Source organism: Gigantopelta aegis, chromosome 15 (assembly GCF_016097555.1).
Source record: "Gigantopelta aegis isolate Gae_Host chromosome 15, Gae_host_genome, whole genome shotgun sequence".
Lineage (NCBI taxonomy): Eukaryota > Metazoa > Mollusca > Gastropoda > Neomphalida > Peltospiridae > Gigantopelta > Gigantopelta aegis.
In genome coordinates, this window is record NC_054713.1 from 40644523 (window position 1) to 40670551 (window position 26029).

The following is a 26029-nucleotide window of genomic DNA, read 5'->3' on the forward strand; positions in this document are numbered from 1 at the left end:
AGCAAATAATGTTTAAATGATGACCTTCTCAAAAGATTCTTGTTTACCAGAGTTTATATTCTTTACTGTTGTAATATCTTCAAGTGTTTTTATTTATGTCTTCTTTTTTTAAATGATCAATGATTTTTATTGATTTAATCAAATAAATTTTATTTTTAACTAACCTAAATGAATTAAAGATTGACGTATCAGTGCCCCATTTTACAAAGCGACCATAGTGCTAGTATCACCTCAAGTGCATAAGGTACATGTAGCTATGTCTTTAAGGTGAAGATTGCTTCACTTTTTTATTTCAACTTATTTTCATGCTTATATCCAATTAAGGTTCAAGCACACTGTCCTGGGCACACACCTCAGCTATCTGGACAGGACAGTGGATTAATTGTCAGTGGTTATTGAGAGAGAAGAGGGTGTAATGGTCTTACACCTACCCACCGAGTCATTAAAACTTGCACTGGGTGGGAGCCGATACTGGGCTGTGAACCCTGTACAGCCTTATGTCCAAGGCCGGTGAAGATTGCTTCATAAAACAGGGTCCAGGCCTGATGCTTATAAAACTTTTAGAGTCTAGACTCGAGACTCTAATAGAGTCTGAGACACTAATGTCATGACAACGCCATACAAACTGTATGCATGTGACATCATTAGAGATTGAGTCTGGACTAAAAAGTTTTAAAAGCACGGGCCAAGGACATTAAAGCACTTTGGTTCTGAATTTGTCAAAAACATTGTAATCTACTGTTTACAAAGCCTGTTTTTGTCTTACACGCATGTAACTACATACATTTACAATGTCTTTTAAAAACTTGCTTCATAAATTTGGCCTTATATTATTAATTTTATAATTCACTTTCTGATGATTCACCAGTTTTGGGTTGGATATACACCAGAATAAACACAGCGATACTGGAAGGGCACTGACAAGTCCTGTTAACACTGTACAGCAGGCCTGCTAGGGTTAGACAGGCCAGCTTACCTGATTTACCTGTAATCTCTATGTGTTCACCTGTCTGCCAATAGACATCAAAGAGATTTACCGTTTCAGGTAATCTTAGGTTTCTAGAGTGCACAAATTCCAAAGCAACAGATATTCAGTAGGAAGGAAAGAAGGAAATGTTTTATTTAACGACGCACTCAACACATTTTTATTTACAGTTAGATGGCGTCGGACATATGGTTAAGGACCACACAGATATTGAGAGAGAAAACACACTGTCGCCACTTCATGGGCTACTCTTTTTGATTAGCAACAAGGGATCTTTTATATGCACCATCCATAGACAGGATAGCACATACCACGTCCTTCGATGTACCAATCATGGTGCACTGGCTGGAGCGAGAAATAGCCCAATGGGCCCACCGACGGGGATCGAACCCAAACCAACCATGCATCAACCGAGCGCTTTACCACTGATATTCAGTAGATTATTCTTCATAAATATAAGAGCATCTGGACATTATATCGTTAGATGTAGTATAGTTACATTAATAATTAATCAATATCAGCATGAATAAAACAAACGCTGGTGAAATGACACTGAGAACATTTTAAAATAGGAAGTCACTGGCTGATCACTATACGAATGGACAGGTGGACAATTGGACAGATTAATGGATGGATGGATGGATGGATGGATGGATGGATGGATGGATGGATGGATGGACAGACAGATGGAAGGATGGATGGATGGATGGATGGATGGATGGATAGATGGAACAATGGATATTTGGATGGTTGGATGTTTGGACAGATGGATGGATGTGAAGGATTGATGGTTGGATGAATAAAAAGGGTGGGGTAGGATGGATGGATGGATGAATTGATGGATGTATGAATAGATATTTGAATGGATGGATGGATGAATGGATCAACGGATGGATGGATAGACAATCAAATATATGGATTGATAAACCAACTGAATGACCAACGAATACACTGACTTATGAAATTTTAAAATAATCAATAGATGGATGGATGGATGGATGGATGGATGGATGGATGGATGGATGGATGAACACCTGGAAAACAGGACAGAACAATTACCGAACTGAGCACATTGAAGATATTGACAGCACACCTGACTCAACTCAACACGAGATAACACCTATCATCTGCACACTAGACTTTTAAGTCATACAACCCCCAATAGAGTGCAGACACCTAAAATAGACTGGTAGACAAGGCTTGCTTAGACAGCTGTCATTTTGACTACCAGTCTATGAATCATATATTGAAAAATGCAACATTATATATATATAGCCCCAGCTTGTTTACGGACCAGCCCACAATCAAAGAGCTAGCCCAAACACAACACTTCTGCTGACTAAGTAAAACAGAAAGTACAATCGAGCAAAAATACATGTCGTGGTTGATTTAAAGCGATTTCATGGTCAAAAGAATTATCGGTTGGGCTGTGCGTGTATTCAAGGGGAAAGAAACCCAATTAATGTATGACCGATAGGGTGTATAGAGACCACACAGTATAAACATTGTATAAGTGTCTGGATTAAAAACAAGAGTCAGAACTGTTGCCAGCCGAATGCTCTATCGACTGAGCTAGATCCTTCCCCACCCCCACCCCTGTACTCAGGGGGAAGGAAACCCAATTAATGTATGACCGATAGGGTGTATAGAGACCACACAGTATAAACATTGTATAAGTGTCTGGATCAGTGATTAAAAAAAAAAAAAATCAGAACTGTTGCCAGCCGAATGCTCTATTGTCTGAGCTAGATCCTTCCCCACCCCCACCCCTGTATTCAGGGGTAAGGAAACCCAATTAATGTATGACTGATAGGGTGTATAGAAGGAAGGAAGGAAGGAAGGAAATGGTTTTATTTAATGACGCACTCAACACATTTTATTTACGGTTATATGGTGTCGGACATATGGTTAAGGACGTTAACTGGTTAACTGGAACTGGTTGTCAGGCGAGCACTCTATCGACTGAGCCAGACACACACACATATCCATATTCTGAGGGAAGGAAACCACGAAGCGGTTTTACCACTAGGATCACCTTAAGATGATCTTAGTGCTAAGATCACTCCATAAAACAGGGTCCTAATGTATACATGTATATACCATAATTACATCGTCCCCCAAAACAAGTTAGTGAACAAATATATTGGTAATAACTTTACTGGCAAATGCATTTCATAATACATTAACTGAAAGGCTCATTCAACTCTACAGCAGCTGTTAATAACATTACTGTGATAAAAACATCTTCCTGTGCTTAAAACAGACACACAAAAAACCCTGTTGTTCCCAAATTAATGAGATCTAAAACCCTGGGTGTTCATTACATTGGAAAGAAGGAAGCTGTATTTATTTACTGAATGCAGGAAGATGTGATTAAAATCATGAAAAGCAGACGGAGGGGGTTGCAGCAGTAGCTGCCAAAACACATTGAAGGAAGGAAATGTTTTATTTAACGACGCACTCAACACATTTTATTTACAGTTATATGGCGTCAGACATGGTTACGGATCACACGGATATCGAGAGAGGAAACCCGCTGTCACCACTTCATGATCTACTCTTTTCGATTAGCAGCAAGGGATCTTTTATATGCACCATCCCAGAGACAGGATAGCACATACCACAGCCTTTGTTACACCAGTTGTGGAGCACTGGCTGGAACGAGAAATAGCCTAATGGGTTCACTGGTGGGGATCGATCCTAGACCGACTGCACATCAAGTGAACGCTTTACCACTGGGCTACATCTTGTCCCCCAAAACACATTGACTGCAACTTACAAATCAACATCCAACCACCAAACGAAAACACAGGGAGAAAAAAACAAATATCAGTCTATTTGACTATGTGGAAAAAACCCTTTAATACCTCCACATTGACTGCAACTTACAAATGAACATCTAACCACCAAACGAAAACAGAGGGAGAAAAAAACAAATATCAGTCTATTTGACTATGTGGAAAAAAAACCTTTAATACCTCCACATTGACTGCAACTTACAAATGAACATCTAACCACCAAACGAAAACAGAGGGAGAAAAAAACAAATATCAGTCTATTTGACTATGTGGAAAAAAACCCTTTAATACCTCCACATTGACTGCAACTTACAAATGAACATCTAACCACCAAACGAAAACAGAGGGAGAAAAAAACAAATATCAGTCTATTTGACTATGTGGAAAAAACCCTTTAATACCTCCACATTGACTGCAACTTACAAATCAACATCCAACCACCAAACGAAAACAGAGGGAGAAAAAAACAAATATCAGTCTATTTGACTATGTGGAAAAAACCCTTTAATACCTCCACATTGACTGCAACTTACAAATCAACATCCAACCACCAAACGAAAACAGAGGGAGAAAAAAACAAATATCAGTCTATTTGACTATGTGGAAAAAAACCTTTAATACCTCCACATTGACTGCAACTTACAAATCAACATCCAACCACCAAACGAAAACAGAGGGAGAAAAAAACAAATATCAGTCTATTTGACTATGTGGAAAAAACCCTTTAATACCTCCACATTGACTGCAACTTACAAATCAACATCCAACCACCAAACGAAAACAGAGGGAGAAAAAAACAAATATCAGTCTATTTGACTATGTGGAAAAAAACCCTTTAATACCTCCACATTGACTGCAACTTACAAATCAACATCCAACCACCAAACGAAAACAGAGGGAGAAAAAAACAAATATCAGTCTATTTGACTATGTGGAAAAAACCCTTTAATACCTCCACATTGACTGCAACTTACAAATCAACATCCAACCACCAAACGAAAACAGAGGGAGAAAAAAACAAATATCAGTCTATTTGACTATGTGGAAAAAAACCTTTAATACCTCCACATTGACTGCAACTTACAAATCAACATCCAACCACCAAACGAAAACAGAGGGAGAAAAAAACAAATATCAGTCTATTTGACTATGTGGAAAAAAACCCTTTAATACCTCCACATTGACTGCAACTTACAAATCAACATCCAACCACCAAACGAAAACAGAGGGAGAAAAAAACAAATATCAGTCTATTTGACTATGTGGAAAAAACCCTTTAATACCTCCACATTGACTGCAACTTACAAATCAACATCTAACCACCAAACGAAAACAGAGGGAGAAAAAAACAAATATCAGTCTATTTGACTATGTGGAAAAAACCCTTTAATACCTCCACATTGACTGCAACTTACAAATCAACATCTAACCACCAAACGAAAACAGAGGGAGAAAAAAACAAATATCAGTCTATTTGACTATGTGGAAAAAACCCTTTAATACCTCCACATTGACTGCAACTTACAAATCAACATCTAACCACCAAACGAAAACAGAGGGAGAAAAAAACAAATATCAGTCTATTTGACTATGTGTAAAAAAAACCTTTAATACCTCCACATTGACTGCAACTTACAAATCAACATCTAACCACCAAACGAAAACAGAGGGAGAAAAAAACAAATATCAGTCTATTTGACTATGTGGAAAAAACCCTTTAATACCTCCACATTGACTGCAACTTACAAATCAACATCTAACCACCAAACGAAAACAGAGGGAGAAAAAAACAAATATCAGTCTATTTGACTATGTGTAAAAAAACCCTTTAATACCTCCACATTGACTGCAACTTACAAATCAACATCTAACCACCAAACGAAAACAGAGGGAGAAAAAAACAAATATCAGTCTATTTGACTATGTGGAAAAAACCCTTTAATACCTCCACATTGACTGCAATTTACAAATCAACATCTAACCACCAAACGAAAACAGAGGGAGAAAAAAACAAATATCAGTCTATTTGACTATGTGGAAAAAACCCTTTAATACCTCCACATTGACTGCAATTTACAAATCAACATCTAACCACCAAACGAAAACAGAGGGAGAAAAAAACAAATATCAGTCTATTTGACTATGTGGAAAAAACCCTTTAATACCTCCACATTGACTGCAACTTACAAATGAACATCCAACCACCAAACGAAAACAGAGGGAGAAAAAAACAAATATCAGTCTATTTGACTATGTGGAAAAAACCCCTTTAAAACCTCCACATTGACTGCAACTTACAAATGAACATCTAACCACCAAACGAAAACAGAGGGAGAAAAAAACAAATATCAGTCTATTTGACTATGTGGAAAAAACCCCTTTAATACCTCCACATTGACTGCAATTTACAAATGAACATCCAACCACCAAACGAAAACAGAGGGAGAAAAAAACAAATATCAGTCTATTTGACTATGTGGAAAAAAACCCTTTAATACCTCCACATTGACTGCAATTTACAAATGAACATCCAACCACCAAACGAAAACAGAGGGAGAAAAAAACAAATATCAGTCTATTTGACTATGTGGAAAAAAACCCTTTAATACCTCCACATTGACTGCAATTTACAAATGAACATCTAACCACCAAACGAAAACAGAGGGAGAAAAAAACAAATATCAGTCTATTTGACTATGTGGAAAAAAACCCTTTAATACCTCCACATTGACTGCAACTTACAAATCAACATCTAACCACCAAACGAAAACAGAGGGAGAAAAAAACAAATATCAGTCTATTTGACTATGTGGAAAAAAACCCTTTAATACCTCCACATTGACTGCAACTTACAAATCAACATCCAACCACCAAACGAAAACAGAGGGAGAAAAAACCAAATATCAGTCTATTTGACTATGTGGAAAAAAAACCTTTAATACCTCCACATTGACTGCAACTTACAAATGAACATCTAACCACCAAACGAAAACAGAGGGAGAAAAAAACAAATATCAGTCTATTTGACTATGTGGAAAAAAAACCTTTAATACCTCCACATTGACTGCAACTTACAAATCAACATCTAACCACCAAACGAAAACAGAGGGAGAAAAAAACAAATATCAGTCTATTTGACTATGTGGAAAAAAACCCTTTAATACCTCCACATTGACTGCAACTTACAAATCAACATCTAACCACCAAACGAAAACAGAGGGAGAAAAAAACAAATATCAGTCTATTTGACTATGTGGAAAAAAACCCTTTAATACCTCCACATTGACTGCAACTTACAAATCAACATCCAACCACCAAACGAAAACAGAGGGAGAAAAAAACAAATATCAGTCTATTTGACTATGTGGAAAAAAACCCTTTAATACCTCCACATTGACTGCAACTTACAAATCAACATCCAACCACCAAACGAAAACAGAGGGAGAAAAAAAAAAACAAATATCAGTCTATTTGACTATGTGGAAAAAAACCCTTTAATACCTCCACATTGACTGCAACTTACAAATGAACATCTAACCACCAAACGAAAACAGAGGGAGAAAAAAACAAATATCAGTCTATTTGACTATGTGGAAAAAAACCCTTTAATACCTCCACATTGACTGCAACTTACAAATGAACATCTAACCACCAAACGAAAACAGAGGGAGAAAAAAACAAATATCAGTCTATTTGACTATGTGGAAAAAAAAACCTTTAATACCTCCACATTGACTGCAACTTACAAATCAACATCCAACCACCAAACGAAAACAGAGGGAGAAAAAAACAAATATCAGTCTATTTGACTATGTGGAAAAAAACCCTTTAATACCTCCACATTGACTGCAACTTACAAATCAACATCCAACCACCAAACGAAAACAGAGGGAGAAAAAAACAAATATCAGTCTATTTGACTATGTGGAAAAAAAACCCTTTAATACCTCCACATTGACTGCAACTTACAAATCAACATCTAACCACCAAACGAAAACAGAGGGAGAAAAAAACAAATATCAGTCTATTTGACTATGTGGAAAAAAACCCTTTAATACCTCCACATTGACTGCAACTTACAAATGAACATCTAACCACCAAACGAAAACAGAGGGAGAAAAAAACAAATATCAGTCTATTTGACTATGTGGAAAAAAACCCTTTAATACCTCCACATTGACTGCAACTTACAAATCAACATCTAACCACCAAACGAAAACAGAGGGAGAAAAAAACAAATATCAGTCTATTTGACTATGTGGAAAAAACCCCTTTAATACCTCCACATTGACTGCAACTTACAAATGAACATCCAACCACCAAACGAAAACAGAGGGAGAAAAAAACAAATATCAGTCTATTTGACTATGTGGAAAAAACCCCTTTAATACCTCCACATTGACTGCAACTTACAAATCAACATCTAACCACCAAACGAAAACAGAGGGAGAAAAAAACAAATATCAGTCTATTTGACTATGTGGAAAAAAAACCTTTAATACCTCCACATTGACTGCAACTTACAAATCAACATCCAACCACCAAATGAAAACAGAGGGAGAAAAAAACAAATATCAGTCTATTTGACTATGTGGAAAAAAACCCTTTAAAACCTCCACATTGACTGCAACTTACAAAATTAATGAACATCCAACCACCAAATGAAAACAGAGGGGGAACTATGTGAAGAAGGGAAAAAAAGAAGAAAAAACTTAAAGTTAAAAGCAACAAATACTAGCATCTATTCGACTACATGGGAGAAAAACTTGCCACTAAAAAGAACACAAACAAGCCATCAGTATTTGGCAAACGGCTTGGTGTTTGTCTTGCTTGGTGAAGCGTGACCGGTTGGCAACATCTACAAAGGTGGCAGTGTTGTATCGAGTGAATCTGCACATTGTACGAGCTAAATAGATAAGTTTCCTTATGAATTGCAAACAGATACTGTAATTGGTTTGTCATCAAGTCCAGACGGTGAACACACACACATACACAGAGGTAGAATATTTTATTTACCACTTATGATAATGAGTTGTCATTGTTGTAAGGTAGAAATATTCCAAGGCCAAACAAAGAGAAAAGAACACACATGAAGAATATATATCTTTTAAACATCTGCTGGAAACTTTTTTGTTTTTGTCAAATCCAGGAGTGTGAAAAATCATGTTCCTTAAAATGCTGGAGGGAAAATTGCACTCCTTAAAATAACTGGCATTAGAGGGGAAGTATGGTGATATTTTGCATCCCTCAGTCTGAATTTAGGATAACACAGAGGTGCAATCATGGCTGCATCCCACAAAAATAAAAATCAGCCATTGAAAAAATGTCATATTAAATATATGTAGTATCACACAGCAGTATTTCACATATGTTGGTGGCCAATTTAATGACATCTTATTAGCTGTTCCATGGTGATGACCTAGATGCCAAAAGCAAACGTATGTCTAATGAAATGACCACTATTGAGACTATTGATTGCTATCCAATATGTATACATATGTTACCTGCACCATAAACTACTCTAGTTGAAAAAGATGCTTAAATCTCTGTCAAGCTGGTCTTTAAGAACATAAGTTCATAACAAAATAAATGCTATAATTTAATCTAAATTTTATATTTTTTTGATGTGCGGTCGGTTTGGGATCGATCTCCGTCAGTGGGCCCAACTGTGCTATTTCTCGCTCCAGCCAGTGCACCACAACTGGTATATCAAAGGCTGTGGTATGTGCTATCCTGTCTATGGGATGATGCATATAAAAGATCCCTTGCTGTTAATCGAAAAGATTAGCCCATAAAGTGGTGACAGCGGGTTTCCTCCCTCCATATCTGTGTGGTCCTTAACCATATGTCTGACACCATATAACCATAAATAAAATGTGTTGAGTGCGTCGTTAAATAAAACATTTCCTTCCTTTATCCTTTGTACAGCAGATGGGGATGAAAATGTAAAATATATTTTATTATGGGCTTAGATATCATTTATCTAACTTGTTGTTTAATAATGCATGTAGTTTGCTTTCAGTTGTTACACACTTTTTGACAGACAGGGCAGCACATACCACACCATTTTAATTAAATAAGTCATGGAGAACTGGGTAAGACTGGGGGTAAAAAAACCCTGACAGGTCTGCCAATGGGGATCAAACCTAGGACCCATATCACCACATTCCAGTTTTCATGCACGTGTCCAGATACATTCATGAGTAATGTTAAGGTTTGTTTTGTTTCACGATACCACTAGAGCACACTGATTCACTAATCATCAGCTATTGGATGTCAAACATTTGGTTATTCTGACAATAGTCTTAAAGAATGAACCTGCTACACTTTTCCATTAATAGCATGGGACCTTTTATATGCACCATCTCACAGACAGGATAGCACATACCACGGTCTTTGATATACCAATCGTGGTGCACTGGCTATAACAAGAAATACCCCAATGGAACCACCAACGGGGATTGATTCCAAACTGACTGTGCATCAATTAAGCACTTTACCACTGGACTACATCCCACCCCCAAATACATGAGTAAGCATTTCAGTAACGATTTCTGTAAGATTTTCAACATGAAAGCATTCATGCAGAATCCAAGGCTAAGATTGTGATCAAAGGTCGAGGTTTCTCGTCTGACTGGTTCCATGCCACAACTGGCAGCCAATGAAAGGTGGAACCCACATCTCTATCCTGGATTAACTTGTGTGTCTGGGTGTCCATGTAACCCTTGATCTTGCTGTCTGATCGGATTAATATTAGGCCAGGCAAGAACACAAATCCGTGTTTCGTTCCCTTTCTGTGTTTTCAGAGGGGTCAGACGTAGCTCAGTGCTAAAGTGTCTGCCTGATGCGTGGTCAGACTGGGATCAATCCCCATCAATAGGGTGGGATGTAGCCCAGCGGTAAAGCATTTCACCTGATTTGCGGTCAGTCTGGGATCAATCCCCGTTGATGGGTCCATTGGGTTATTTCTCGTTTTAGTCTGGGGTGGGATGTAGCTCAGTGGTAAAGCACTAGCCTGATGTGTGGTTGATATAAGATCGATCCCCGTCTATGGACCCACTGGGCTATTACATATTCCAGCCCGTGGTATGTACACCATCCCACAGACAGGATAACGCATACTACGGCTCTGTTTAAGAGTTAGTACATGCACGCTAAAGGTGGGGCGTGACCGGTGTAGATAAGTGAATTAACTGAAATACATTGTACTGTGATGTCATCCAATTACCAGGGCTCAAACTTAATGATGCCACCAATGGCAATTGCCATCGATGAGATATAAATTGCCATAGGTAGAAAGCATCACCGATGGCACTTTTGTACCATCGGTAAAGCTCCTCAACAATGGTAAAATGTATATACCTGGTGTACATTAATTGCCAATATTTAATATTTGCACATTTGAAATGTCTACATACAACAAAATAACCTTTCAGTCATGTTTATTTGCTGCAAATGTCACTTTTAAAAGAATAATGCCATAGGCAGGCTCAAAATTGTCGTCGGTGGGCCGTTTCACCCATGATAATTCTTTTAAAAACATTGCCGTGGGAGACAAATTCGTAAATTCGAGCCCTGAATTACATATTTTTCTAATGTTTCCACTGATTGGATTTTTCCTGCCGAAGTTATCTTTTCATTTGGGTCTGCTGAATTTATGTTTCTACTAGTTATGCTGAGTTTTACATCTAGAAGACAGGGCTTCTAGATTATGGTAGCCCCACTCCTGTGGCTAGTGATATTCAATATTGGGCTAGTAAATAACTACTATTACCATGCCTGACGGCATGTGAATTTTTTTTCTCAAATGTTAGTTAAGTCTATTTTGTAAATATGAATATACTGTCTCCATCCCACCCCCAATGTTAGTGTTTTCAAGCTTTATCTCCCTCTTTAGGTGACATATCTGATTAATACTATTATTTAGTTAAATTTAAAGTAAAGTAAAGTAGGCCTAGTTAATTTTTAATTGTGGCCAATAAAAAAAATTAAATCACTGATCCCATGGCTAGTGGATTTTATAAGAATTCTAGAAGCCCTGTTAGAAGAAGATGCTGGCATCATAAAGAAATATGATCAGGTTACAGGACACTATATGACCACACCCACCTACATGTATAACCCCTGTCATGCAATCTGGAAAAGCCTTTCGCCCACTAACTTACATGTATTTCAAATGATACACTTGTACAAACAGCATTAGGTTCCAGGACCAATGAGTCAACCGCCAGCTGAGTCAACCGGTTCCATTCCTGCTGTTAACAAATCTTACAAGTACTGTCAGTTGGAAGGAAGGAAGGAAGGAAATAGTTTTATTTAACAACACACTCAACACATTTTATTTACGGTTACTAGAGCACACTATTTATTAATCATCGGCTACTGGATGTCAAACATTTGGTAATTTTGACTTCAAGAGAAATCTGTTACATTGTTCCAGTACAGTGCAACCCACTTATTTGCATACCGCATAATAGAATAGCCCTGTTATAAACATAGGAAGTCCCTGCACCGTTCCATTTACATAGCCAAATGTACAAAAACACCTGGTTAATCGACTACCTGTATCAGCAAGGGATCTTTAATATGCACTTTCCCAAAGACAGGACAGCACATACCACGGCCTTTGATATATCAGTAATGGGTCAATGGTTGGGATGAGACGCTGTATATATATATAGATATATAGATATATATATATATATATATATATATATATTAAGACAAATTATAAATATTAAAAGTCTATAGGCAAAATATAATTTCCATAAAGGTAGGGTCAACTCCAGCAAGAGCCTTATGTGTTGGAAAGATGCATACCCGGACCACCAACACATTAGCAAATGAAAAACGCGTAATTTTAGAGTTAATAAAAAACCATGATTATTCCTGCTAACTGGGGGCAGCCATTTTGTTTCGTTTTTGTGACGTCCGGTGGGATAGCTTGGGGCGAAGTGACGTCAGCTCCTGACCATCTCCTGTATGTACAGTGTAAACAAAAGCAGTAATTTTCGACAAGGCGCTTCTCTTTGATCAACCTGACTTGTAAAACAGCATAAATGAAGTAATAATATAATAAACTATTTAACTAAATATATTTTAAGTTGCATTAACGGAAAAAAATGGGGTTATAGTGTTTTTCTCTGTTTAATAATCCAAAGGAAAAATTTACACTATTACGCCTATTGATATGCTACGTTGGAGAAAAAACGACAACCCACAATACCCAAGTGATAATTTTCTTTTCTTTGGGACTACGTAATTGGTCAGTTCTGTGTTTTTAGATGGAAAAATCTACTTACTCAATAGTTTTACAGAACTATTTACAGTAATAAACTATGTCCATTACAATTTTAGGGGCGACAGGTAATATTCCACAATACCGGTATGTATTTTTGTGTCTAGACAGCGTCAATTAATTGGCTCGTCTGGTTACCAATCAAATACACACTTGCCAATCAGGAATCAAAGGTAGAAGCAACTAACAGCTTAGACCAATTAACTAAGAAAACACTCTGTGTATCATTTCAGTACGTAGGTTAATGCATGGGCAAAACATTGTTAATTGTTTCGACTTGTTGTGTAGCCACTTTGACAATGGTATTTTATTTTGTATTGAAAAATAATATATATAGTGCTGGATATACTTACTGTTGGCTTACTGGGATGTGTATTATTACAGAACATTGCAATGTATGACTATTTATCATCCCGCAAAAACCAGGTAGATCGTGTTTCTCTAGTTCTAAGGCTCATTCCTGATGTGACGCGTTAAGTATTACGTAACCACCAGCTCGCCAGAGGGCGTACTGACTGAGATGGTACAAAATGGCTGCGCCCGTTATATATAATAGTCGTCACATTTAACCGTTTTATTAATTAACTATATGATTATACGTGTTGATATTAAGCAATAATGTGCATTATATATCGTTGAATATGCATACCAGGCCAAATGCCTTAATTGTCCTTTCCTATAAGTACTCTTAATTTACATATATTTGTATTTAATATATTGTCATTGTTTTTGGTTTTCTTTTTGTACCTATTTCTTGTGAGTGCTTTGTACAATAAATTGAAATGAATAGAATTGAATAAGTGGTGTTCATTTTGGATGTAGGATAACAGGGCTTCTAGAATTTTTATAAAATCTGGATAAAATTCAGCACTTTAGATCTTACTAATTTGAGAACAGGGTTTTTTTCAGTGCAGTAATGTTAATAATACCAGGGCTTCTAAATTATGGTAGCCCCCACTCCCATGGCTAGTGATATTCAATGTTGGGCTAGTAAATAACTACTATTACCATGCCTGACGGCAAGTGAATTTTTTTTCTCAAATGTTACAGTTAAGTCTATTTTGTAAATATGAATATCCTGCCCCCACCCCACCCCTCAATGTTAGCATTTAAAAGCTCTATCTCCCTCTTTAGGTGACATATCCGGTTATTACTATTATTTAGTGAAAACTGTATTAACTTAAAGTAAAGCAAGGCTAGTGAATTTTTTATTGTGGCTAGTAAATTTTAAAAATTACTGATTCCACGGGTAGTAGATTTTATAAAAATTCTAGAAGCCCTGGATACTAGCTGATAAAGAATTGTACATATTCAGAAATTACATTTCAAGTGATTTTAATCTAATTACAGCTGAACATTCCATTAATTTAGTTCGTTTTGTTTAAAGGCATACTGTCACAGAACACTGACCTATTTAATGGTCTAACAAAGTATTACCTGAGCAAAAATAATTTTATTTGTTCCTAAATGTACTTTATTCAACCATCTTTATAACCACCATACTCCAATTATTAACGATATTTTGTAAAAACAATTGAATTATGGCGATGGTCAATAATTTAAAAACTAAAATTGCCGAGAGGGTTGACATGGATTTCACTCCATTATGGTTCAGTTAAGGTGATGCAATAACTAGATTTGGTTTCCAACAATTAATGTAATTTCTATTTATTATCCATTTTTAGAGAAATAAGGTCCTTAAATCTGTGACAGTATGCCTTTAACGACACCAATAGAAAGAAAGAAATGTTTTATTTAACGACGCACTCAACACATTTTATTTACGGTTATACGGCGTCAGACATATGGTTAAGGACCACACAGATTTTGAGAGGAAACCCACTGTCGCCACTTCATGGGCTACTCTTTCCGATTAGCAGCAAGGGATCTTTTATTTGCACTTCCCACAGGCAGGATAGCATAAACCATGGCCTTTGTTGAATCAGTTATGGATCACTAGTCGGTGCAAGTGGTTTATACCTACCCATTTAGCCTTGCAGAGCACTCACTCAGGGTTTGGAGTCGGTATCTGGATTAAAAATCCCATGCCTCGACTGGGATCCGAACCCAGTACCTACCAGCCTGTAGACCGATGGCCTAATCACGACGCCACCGAGGCCGGTAACGACACCAATAGAGCACATTGATTTATTAATCACCGGCTACTGGATGTCAAATCCATTGATTTAGAAGTGCAATGTTATGAGCGTAAGCATGTTTGCACATAATTTGAGCTTGCTTATTTTGGGGCATACTTGTTTTTGGCACACCCTTTTGTGCAATTTAAAGTCCTGGAATTAGCAATATTCAAACCCAAGTCACACCACCATCGGCAGTCTGGGGTCGTTGTCACACGTTGGACAGCCCCCTCGTGTGATTCACTGTAGCTGAACAACTACTTAGTGCTTTAATAAAGAAGTCGGGAAATGTTGAGTGTTCACAGATGTTCAAACATGTTAGAATTACAGCCCGACATACATACACACAGTATGTAGAATGTATGTACATGTACAACCACCAGTGGTTTGAATAGATTCAAACCAGGTCGACACAAATAACCTACATTTGTACATGTATGTAGAAGAAAGAAGAAACAAATGAAAATGTGTTCGTAATGAATATTTAAATAAGGAAATAAAACAAAAACATTTTTTTTAATTAAAAATATTAAGAGCCAAATTTACAAAGGGCTCCTGTTTTTCTGTTACAAAGTGTATCTACATATATTTACAATACTTCTTAAATTCAGCCCCAGATATTTAAAAAGAAAAAAACAGACTTTATGGGGTTTTTTATACACTGTTAAGTACTACGAAAATCCCAAAACAGGAAAAGTACAAAACACATTCATTACAATGTTTTCCTACATATGAAAAAACTGTAATGAATGTGTTTTAAACTTTTTTTTTTTTTTTTTAAATAACACTGTATTAGTAATAACTAGTTTCCATTGTTTTGTACAATATAAAAGATATACATGTTTGTATCTTCAAACAAGCAAGACTTAAATATGACTGTGTGTCTTTAACCAGTAGTGGTAGTAGTATGTACAATAAAACATAAATACCTGTACATTTGTATGCACAGGCAGCCATGCATGTATTTGGCTAATGGATAATCTGTAATTCAGATTTACTGGCAATACATACATAGAGATTTATATCTCCCTATCTGTCTTCATCTGTCTGTCTTTCTTTCTTTCTTTCTCACTCTCTCTTTCAGTCTTAATTTGTCATTGTCGCTTTCTTTGTTTCCATCTCAAATTTTTTTCAATCTCTCCCTCCCAACCCACAGGGCTTCTAGATTTTTAAAAATAAAATCCACTAGTCACAATTTAAAATTCACTAGCCCTGATTTTCTTTTAGTTAATACAATTTTACTAAATAATAATAATAATCAGATATGTCACCTAAAGAGGGAGACAGAGCTTAAAACACTTTTTTTCTCACTTGTAGTTGGGCATGGCAATATTAGTTATTTACTAGCCCAACACTGAATATCACTAGCCATGGGAGTGGGGTTACCATAATCTAGAAGCCCTGAACCCATCTCTCCCTTTCAAACCATCTCTCCCTCTCAACTATCTCTCTCTTTCAAACCCTCTCTCTCTCTCTCTCTCTCAAACTATCTCTTTCAAACCCTCTCTCTCTCTCTCTTTTAAACCCTCTCTCTCTCTCTCTCTCTCTCTCTCTCTCTCTCTCTCTCTCTCTCTCTCTCTCTCTCTCTCATATTTACAGATAGCACAGGAGTAGGGTATTGCAATCAAAGTGTAGTGAGGAGGGGCGATTATAGTAATACCTGAATCATGTACACACATGGGGATACATACATGGACATGTTTTCATATATGATTTTTTGATAAAGTAGCAAATGATAAAACAAAATTAATACAGTCAGGGCCGTCCCTAGGGGTAGTAGTGCAATGGCTGAATCATGAATGGGCTGTTGCATACCCTAGAAATATAACAAAAAAAGTGACATTTTTACCTACAATGGGCGAATGGCGACATGGAGAAGATTCCCCTTTTTTTATTTACAGTGCTGTCCCTGATATTTTGAAATATGTGTATGGAGCATTTTTAGCATGCTTCTCTCAGAAAAACTGTTCAAGCACGCCTGTCGTGGGCACAATCTCTGACGTCGCCAGAGAGTTCTGACCAAATCTAAGACAGGTTGATATATATATTTTTTTGTTACACTTACAGCCACCCCTCTTACGTTACGTTGGGTACGGCCCTGACAGCGCATGTTATTATTTATATACTGCATACTTACACCCTGGTCAGCGACGGTCCATCCCAAACAGACGCCGGTAACAACAACAATAAAGAAAGTCCACCACAGCCCGTAAAATCTCGTCTGCCCTATCATCGCCATGGTCCTCCTGAAAGACGTGTCAAAAAGACAAGCCGTCCCGTCCTACAGGGAGAAAAATATCCTTTCCTTTCCTCTCTCTCCCGACTCACTCGATCGCCAAAAAAGAAAAAGAAAAAAGAACACCTTTAAAACACAATGCACATCTGCGATGTTTCCTTGCGTCCGCGAACTCCAAAAAAGTATTCGCCTGACTTGGGCAAAATCGAGAGGAGAAAAACCAGCAAATACGTTAGATCTGTCCTCCTCTCCCCAGCTAAAAAGAATGGGGAAAACTTGCAACAGAGATCCCAAGAAATCTTAGTTTCATCCGCCGCCCTCACGCCCCCGTAACGACTCAACTATTTCCGATGGAAATGTCGATGCATTTTGTTGGTGTAATATTAGTCATGTCTGGTTTACATTTGGATCGTTGTGTTTGGATTATTACTGCATACAGTAGCGATTGTTGAGATGTGACATGGACCTTTCTAAATATAAACTATTTTAGTGTCTACGAAAACCACATGGGTGTGCTCGGCGGACGGAACAGCCTCCTAAATCGGAGTGTGTGCAATATCTTATATATGCGATTCCTACGTGTCTGGTAAAGCTATTTTCGATGATGTATGCCATATCGTTGATATAAGGCGGCTACTTTTCCAACGGGACGCATACATACTTTTTACAAATTTTTATTTAAAAAACTGTTTTTATAAAAAGGTTTTTGCGTGTGTGTTATTAATATTATCTGAAACTACGGCATTTTTGATTCGAGAAGTAGTTATGAGGAGGTTTCCTTGGAAACCGTATATTCTTGGTGCCAAAGTGCTGAGATTGTTTTTCTTCAGCACCGCCTGTTTGGTGCTGAGAACGGGTTCAGATCAGCAATTCACATAATTGTTATACCAGTTTTCAAACATACTTTCGTTTAAAGCTACAGTAATCAGAACGTATCGAGTATATATATTTATTATTTTAGCTAACAACTCGAGCACATCGCTTAATTTATCATTCGTTATTGGATATCACACATTTAATTGGTAATTCTGACACATACTGTTTAGGAAACTAGCTACATTTTATCATTAGCAGAACGGGATCTTTTATAAAGTTTGTTTTGTTTAACGACACCATTAGAGCACATTGGTTTATTAATCATCGGTTACTGGATGTCAAACATTTGGTAATTCTGACACGTAGTCTTTAGAAAACTAGCTACATTTTACCATTAGCAGAAAGGGATCTTTTTTATGCACTTTTCCATAGACAGGACAGCACATTCCACAGCATTTAATATACCACTGGCTGGGTCGGGGGAAAAACAATCAAAGAATACGTACACTAAGGGGATTCGATCTTTCGACCCAAGCTAGATTCAGGGGCGTAGGCTGGGGGGGGGGGGGTCGAGTTTAGAACGAACGACAACCCCGCTGAGGTTAAAGTATATATTTCTTTTTATTGTGCAATATTATGCTATTCACATAGATGCCCATGGGAAATGTATACAAATGGGTCCGTTAGGTTCATATTCGACACCCCACCCACCCCCACCCCCGGTTCAGACCACGCTACGCTCCTTCAGATACCCGCCCTTGTATATTGTTTAGCAGCAGCTGACAGTAACCGTTGATGGTGTGGTAGTGATAACCCACGAATTTATTTAAACTGCAGATGTGTTTGTACTTTGAATAATGTTGTTATCATATGGGTAAACGAGATTGCGCATTTAAGCGGATGGGGCGGGACGTAGGCCAGTGGTAAAGCGCTCGCCTGCTGCGCGGTCGGTCTAGGATCGATCCCCGTCGGTGGTCTCACTGGGTTATTTATTTCTCGTTCGAGTCCGTGCACCACAACTAGTATATTACAGACCGTGGCATGTACTATCCTGTCTGTGGGATGGTGCATATAAAATATATATTGCTTTTATATCAAAATTACCAAATGTATGGTATCCAATAGCTGATGATTAATAAATCAATGTACTCTAGTGGTGTCGTTAAACAGAAACAAACTTTAATCATATGGGTAGGCAAGATTGCGCATTTAAGCAGACGACCGGCCTCGGTGGTGTCGTGGTTAGGTCATCGGTCTACAGGCTGGTAGGTACTGGGTTCGGATCCCAGTCGAGGCATGACTCGGAAAGAGTAGACCATGTAGTGGCGAAAGCGGGTTTCCTCTCTCAATCTGTGTGGTCCTTAACCATATGTCTGACGCCATATAACCGTAAATAAAATATGTTGAGTGCGTCGTTAAATAAAACATTTCTTTCTTTCTTTCTCTGGCGATTATATACTGAGACAAACACGTTTAGCAATACAGTAAATGTGCTTAAATAAAAGAAAACGTATGTCTTTCAAAGTGAAATCACACACGGGATTTAATTGTTGCATCATGTGTCAATATGTAACAAAAAAAATCAACCTCCACTGAGGGGATTCGAACCACGGACTCTCAATACGAGAGTCCATCGCTCTACCAACTGAGCTAATAGGGAAATTTCCCACTAGCTACTGCTAGTAAGAGCACTTTATCCAAACATTACTACATACTCCCCACTCAAATGAAGCTATGTCCCGGAGCTATGGGCCACGGGTAGTTGAATTATTATGGGTCCCGACTGGGTTATAATTGTATTCTTGTTTTAAGAACACATCCAGTCCTTACGTCGGCTCCAAAGGTAAGAGAAAAATCAACCTCCATTGAGGGGATTCGAACCACGGACTCTCAGTACGAGAGTCCAGCACTCTACCAACTGAGCTAATAGGGAAATTCCCACTAGCTACTGCTAGGAGCACTTTATCCAAACATTACCACAAATATATAAGTAACAGGAGATTTTCACAACAAACTGTAGCGCTTGATTTTAAAGTACAATGTAGTGGTACAAAACTGCTAAATATTTTGTTGTCTTACTATATATATTTCAGGGATGTTTAAAATAAGTAATGTTTTAGTTGAAAAGAGCCCTTTTCCCCGTCTCACGGCCTTGTGAATCTGAACAAAAAAAACACCCTGTAATACATAATCAGGGCCGTATCTCGAATATAGGCATTTGACAAAATAGTGGTTGATTTCACGAATCTCTAGTGCCTCGTTTATAGGAGGACAGCCATTCCCGAGGAAATCCTTTACTGGAGTTTTTATTCCTCTTGCATCGCCATGAAGAGGACTGCCACTCCGAAACTGGTTTACTTAATCAAAACTAGCACCGGACAGAGATCATCAGAATAAATACAGTTGTGATGACATGCACTCGTGAATCACTGTCCAAACGGCATTCGGATTCTGGATTGTGTGGAGAGGCAAACTTGCCTGCCTGTAATATTCTTTGTAAAGTTGAAGTGTTTGTTGTAACGACCCCACTAGAGCACACTGATATTTATTATCGGCTATTAGATGTCAAACATTTGGTAATTGTGACACATATTCTTAAGAGGAAGCTCGTTGCCTTTCAACTTTAGCAGCAAGAGATATTTTATATGCAGTTTCCCACAGCTAGCTCTTTGATATGCTAGTCGTGGAGTACGGGCTGGGACAGAAAAAAAAGAGATGGTTTTGTTCAAGTTTACATGGTTTTGACCAAAATACAAATATATAATCACTGTGAGAAATAATACAAAATTTGATTAAAATACCTGACCCTTTCTGCAGATTATAGCCTCTTATATCTCCCCCATAAACCCACTTCCTTTAAAGGTAGGGTCAACTCAAACAAGAGCCTTATGTGTTGGAAAGATGCATACCCGGACCACCAACACATACTGACACTTTAACAAATGAAAAACGCGTAATTTTAGAGTTAATAAAAAACATGATTATTCCTGCTAACTGGGGGCAGCCATTTTGTTTCGTTTTTGTGACGACCGGTGGTATAGCTTGGGGCGAAATGACGTCAGCTCCGTCCATCTCCTCAATGCACAGTGTAAACAAACGCTCTAATTTACGACAAGGCGCTTCGCTTTCACCAACCTGACTTGTAAAACAACATAAATGACTTGATAGTATAATAAACTATTTAACTTAATATATTTCAATTTGCATCAATAGAACGAAATGGAGTTATAGTATTTTTCTTTTTTAAAAATCCAAAGAAAAAATGCATATCATTAGGCCTATTGGTAGAGTACGTTCGAGCAAAAACGACCACTCACGATACCCATGTGATACTTTTCTTTTTTTGGGGGGGGGGGGGGGGGGGGGGGGGGGGACGACGTAATTGGTCAGTTTTGTTATTTTAGATGGGAAAGTCTACTTAATCAAGGGTTTTACAAAATTACTTACAGTAATAAAACAGGATGGCTGATAATGCCCATTACGATTGGAGGGGTATCCGTGCGGTTACCACACAATACCCTGTGATCTTAATAAAAGTGGCACGTCTTTTTAGTGTGTCTAAACATAGTGTCTTGGGACCGTCTAAATATAGGCTACACCTGCCAATCAGGAGCCACAGGTACAGGCCACGGAGAGAAAAGACCAATTAAACAAGAAAACACTCCGATTATTATTTCAGTACATGGATTAATTTATGTATAAACCATAATACAGTTATTTCAACACTTTGACAATGGTGGTTTATTTTGTATTGAAAAACAATATATAATGGTTGCTGGTTTACTGGGATAGCTATTATTACAGAACATTGCGATGCATTCGCAAAAATCAGGTATGTTTTGTTTCTTCAGTTCGAAGACTAATTCTTGACGTGACACGTTAGGTATTACATAACCACCAGCTCGCCAGAGGGCGTATTCACTTGGATGGAACAAAATGGCTGCGCCCATTATATATAATAGCCGTCACATTTAACCGTTTTATTAATTAACTATACGATTATACTTGTTGTTATTAAGCAATAATGTGCATTATATATCGTTGAATATGCATACCGGGCCAAATGCCTTAATTGTCCCCTTGAGTTTCCGTTAAAACGTATTATTTATAAGCGTTTACCCCTAAACACCAGGTTCAACATTATGTATGTTAGGACTCGGGTTTCAGTGAGCAGATTGGGTGACTAACTTTCGCAGACTTAAAAATAAAAATTGCCATAAAATATTCCAATTACGACAGGGAAAGCGGTATTATATAACCCTCTGGTTACACCAGCCAATACATTCATAAAGGAAAACTACACTCGTCTGGCTAATGAAACTTAAGCTGTTGCCAAAAGTACAGCCAATAATAAATAAATAAATAAAACGTGGCAATTTAATTCAGAATCTCACCTAGTTACATCAACCCCACATACTTTGAAATAGAAAACCCAAACACTTAGCTGTAATAATGAAAAAGAACACACACACACACACACACACACACACACACACACAAACACACACACACACGCATGCACGCACGTACGTACATTCACATACGCACGTCGACATGACACACATACACAAACACAGAGGAAAACATCATCATCGTCATCGTCAGTACCACTGTCATCATCCCATCATCATTATCATCATCTTCTTCACCACCATCATCTTCACCACCACCACCACCACCATCATCATCATCATCAACACTGTCATCATCCTCACTATCAGTCTTCATCATCATCATCATCACCACCACCGCTATTATCCTCATTATCAATGTCCTCATCATCTTCATCATCATTACCACGCTATCATCATAACCACAACCTTTATCACAACCTCCTTCACCACCACCACCACCAACACCATCATCATCATCATCACCACCATTACCATCATCTTCTTCTTCATCATCAGCACCACCACCATCACCACCACCATCATCATCAACATAATCATTATCACCACGACCACCACCACCATCATCACCACCATCATGATCGTCACCATCACCACCACCATCATCACCATCACCACCACCACCACTATCACCACCACCACCATTATCATGATCGTCATCACTACTGACGAGATCAGCATCCCCTGGTATCACCATCATCACGATCGTGGAAGGAAGGAAGGAAATGTTTTATTTACGGTTATATGGTTAAGGACCACACACATATTGAGAGAGGAAACCCGCTGTCGCCACTTCATGGGCTACTTTTTTCGATTAGCAGCAAGGGATATTTTATATCCCACCTACAGGATAGTACATACCACGGCCTTTGTTACACCAGTTGTGGAGCACTGGCTGGAACGAGAAATAGCTCAATGGGTCCACCGACGGGAATTGATCTTAGATCGATCGTGCATCAGGCGAGCGCTGTGCTACTGGGCTATGTCCCGCCCCACGGTCGTGGAGGTAAAGATAATAATAATATCGTGATCGATTTAGATAATTATTTTTGGGGATGATTGACACATATTCAGGGCGGGTCATACCTTGCGTGGAGGGGGCAAAGGGCAGTTTCCTTTCGCCAGAAAAAAAGGAAGAAGAAAAAAAAGCTCTTTCTAGATTAAATGTGATTCTTGGTTGATTACCACAACCCTAGTGGTAAAGCGCTCGCCTGATGCACGGTCGGTCTAGTATCAATCGGGTAGTGGGTTTCTTCTGAGGTCTGTAACAGGAAAATGTAAAGGAAGTAACATACCGTTACATGGACTCCGCTGCCCCGTTTCGCAGCCTTCGAAACGCAGGTTTGTAGGAACGACACCTGGAGGGGGTGGGGGGGGGGGGGGGGGGGGTTAGAGACAATCTCTAATGGGAGATATGGCGCGTGTGTGTATGTATGTGTGTGTGTGTGTGTGTGTGTTGGGGGAGGGGCACAAGCCATACCTTTACCTTTATTTATATACAGTAGGACATAAAAAAACCACCGGTACATTTTCGTCACGGAGTGTGAGAGGGGACATAGACCACCCCGCCCCTGGTTCCTACGGGCCCTAAAAGGCCTGTGGTTTCTCGACGTCTTGTCTCTGTGGCCAGAGACATCGTGGATAAACTAGAATGTCTGGTACACCCTCAGACACGTCTGCGCGCGCCAGACAGTTTGAAGGAGAGCGGCAAATTAACCGTGTTTAATTTAGCACTGGCGCAACGACGTGAAAACATGTAAATAGGTCAAAGGTCAGACGAACACGTAACGTAAGCGGTCCAATCTACATGTGTTTGATTACAATCCGCTCGCAAATTGAAAAGATCTGTTTGCACCTTGTAATGAGCCAGACGAATGTCACACCTGCTAAAATTAGATTTTCTTTTGTGGGTATGCCAAGGTAAAAATAAAAAATAAAAAAATAAAAATAAGTAAGAAATGAATAAATGAATAAATGAATAAATAAATAAATAAACAAATTTTTGGAAAATACATTAAAATGAAATACCTTAAATAATAAATAAACAAACAAACAATATTTGTAAAAACAAATATTGTAGTTTTCTGAGGTTTAATACATTTACTTACATACTTACTCTACTTACACACGCACACACGCACGCACGCACGCACACACACACACACACACCCCTGCGATTTTCAGGAAAAATGAGGGTGAGAATTAAATCTTTTGAAAGCTACGTGACATCCTCGCAGGTAGATTAAACGTGAGGCAGATGCAGGACGTAGCGCTCGCTTGATGCGCGGTCGGTTTCGGATTGTTCCCGATCGACAGGCCCATTGGGCTTTTTCTCGTTCCAGCCAATGTACCACGATTGGTATATCAAAGGCCGTGGTATGTGCCATTCTGTCTGTGGGATGGTGCATATAAAAGATCCCTTGCTACTAATGGCAAAATGTAGCGGGTTTTCTCTCTAAGACTATATATCAAAATTACCAAATGTGCTCTAGCGGTGTCATTAAACAAAACAAACTTTAAATGCGAGGTACCACAGGTGTGCTACCTGTTGATACATTAGTTTTATTAGAAAAGTTTAACATTATTGACAGATGGGAATTGATTTATTCCAAATGAACACTACCAGTATATCAAATGCTATATGTAACAGATAAAAATCAACCTCCACTGAGGGGATTTGAACCACAGATACTCAGTATGAGAGCCCAGCGCTCTACCAACTGAGCTAATAGGGAAATTCCCACTAGCTACTGCCAGTAGGAGCACTTCATACCAACACTACTACATATACATGTGCTGTCCTGTCTGTGGGAAAGTTCATATAAAAATGAAAATGCAAAATTGTACCGGGTTTCCTCTAAGAGATACGAGCCCAGTGGTAAAGTGCTCGCCTGGTGCGCGATCGGTCTATGATCGATCCCCATCGGTTGGCCCATTTGGGCTATTGTTCGTTCCAGCCAGTGCACCACGACTGGTACATCAATAGTTGTGGTATATGCTATCCCGTTGTGGGATGATGCACATAAAAGATCGATTGCTAGTAATGGAACAATGTTAGCAGGTTTCCTCTCTATAGCTATATATCATAATTACCAGCCGATGATTAATAAATTAATGTGCTCTAGTGGTGTTGTTAAACAAAACAAACTTTAACTGTCACGGTTGAAAAGACAAGTACTGGGATGTGGAGGTGGACAGTGATAGAAGTTGAAAGATAGGAGGAACTGCCAGATCAGGATGAAATGAGATGAAGTTCAAAGGTGAGAAAAGAAAGAAAGAAAGAAATGTTTTATTTAACGACGCACTCAACACATTTTATTTACGGTTATATGGCGTCAGACATATG

General features: G+C 38.3%; 1 protein-coding gene across 8 annotated transcripts in view; it reads right to left on the reverse strand.

Annotated features, from left to right (window-relative positions):
- Positions 1 to 17750, reverse strand: part of LOC121389972 (basement membrane-specific heparan sulfate proteoglycan core protein-like) — a 299120-nt gene extending 281370 nt beyond the window's left edge. For all 8 annotated transcript variants that reach the window (XM_041521661.1, XM_041521663.1, XM_041521660.1 and 5 more), the window contains exon 1: positions 17357 to 17750. In XM_041521661.1, coding sequence (XP_041377595.1) covers positions 17357 to 17458 — 102 coding nt within the window. In that variant the 5' untranslated portion in view covers positions 17459 to 17750. The remainder of the gene's footprint in view (positions 1 to 17356) is intronic.
- Between the last annotated feature and the right edge of the window lie 8279 nt (positions 17751 to 26029).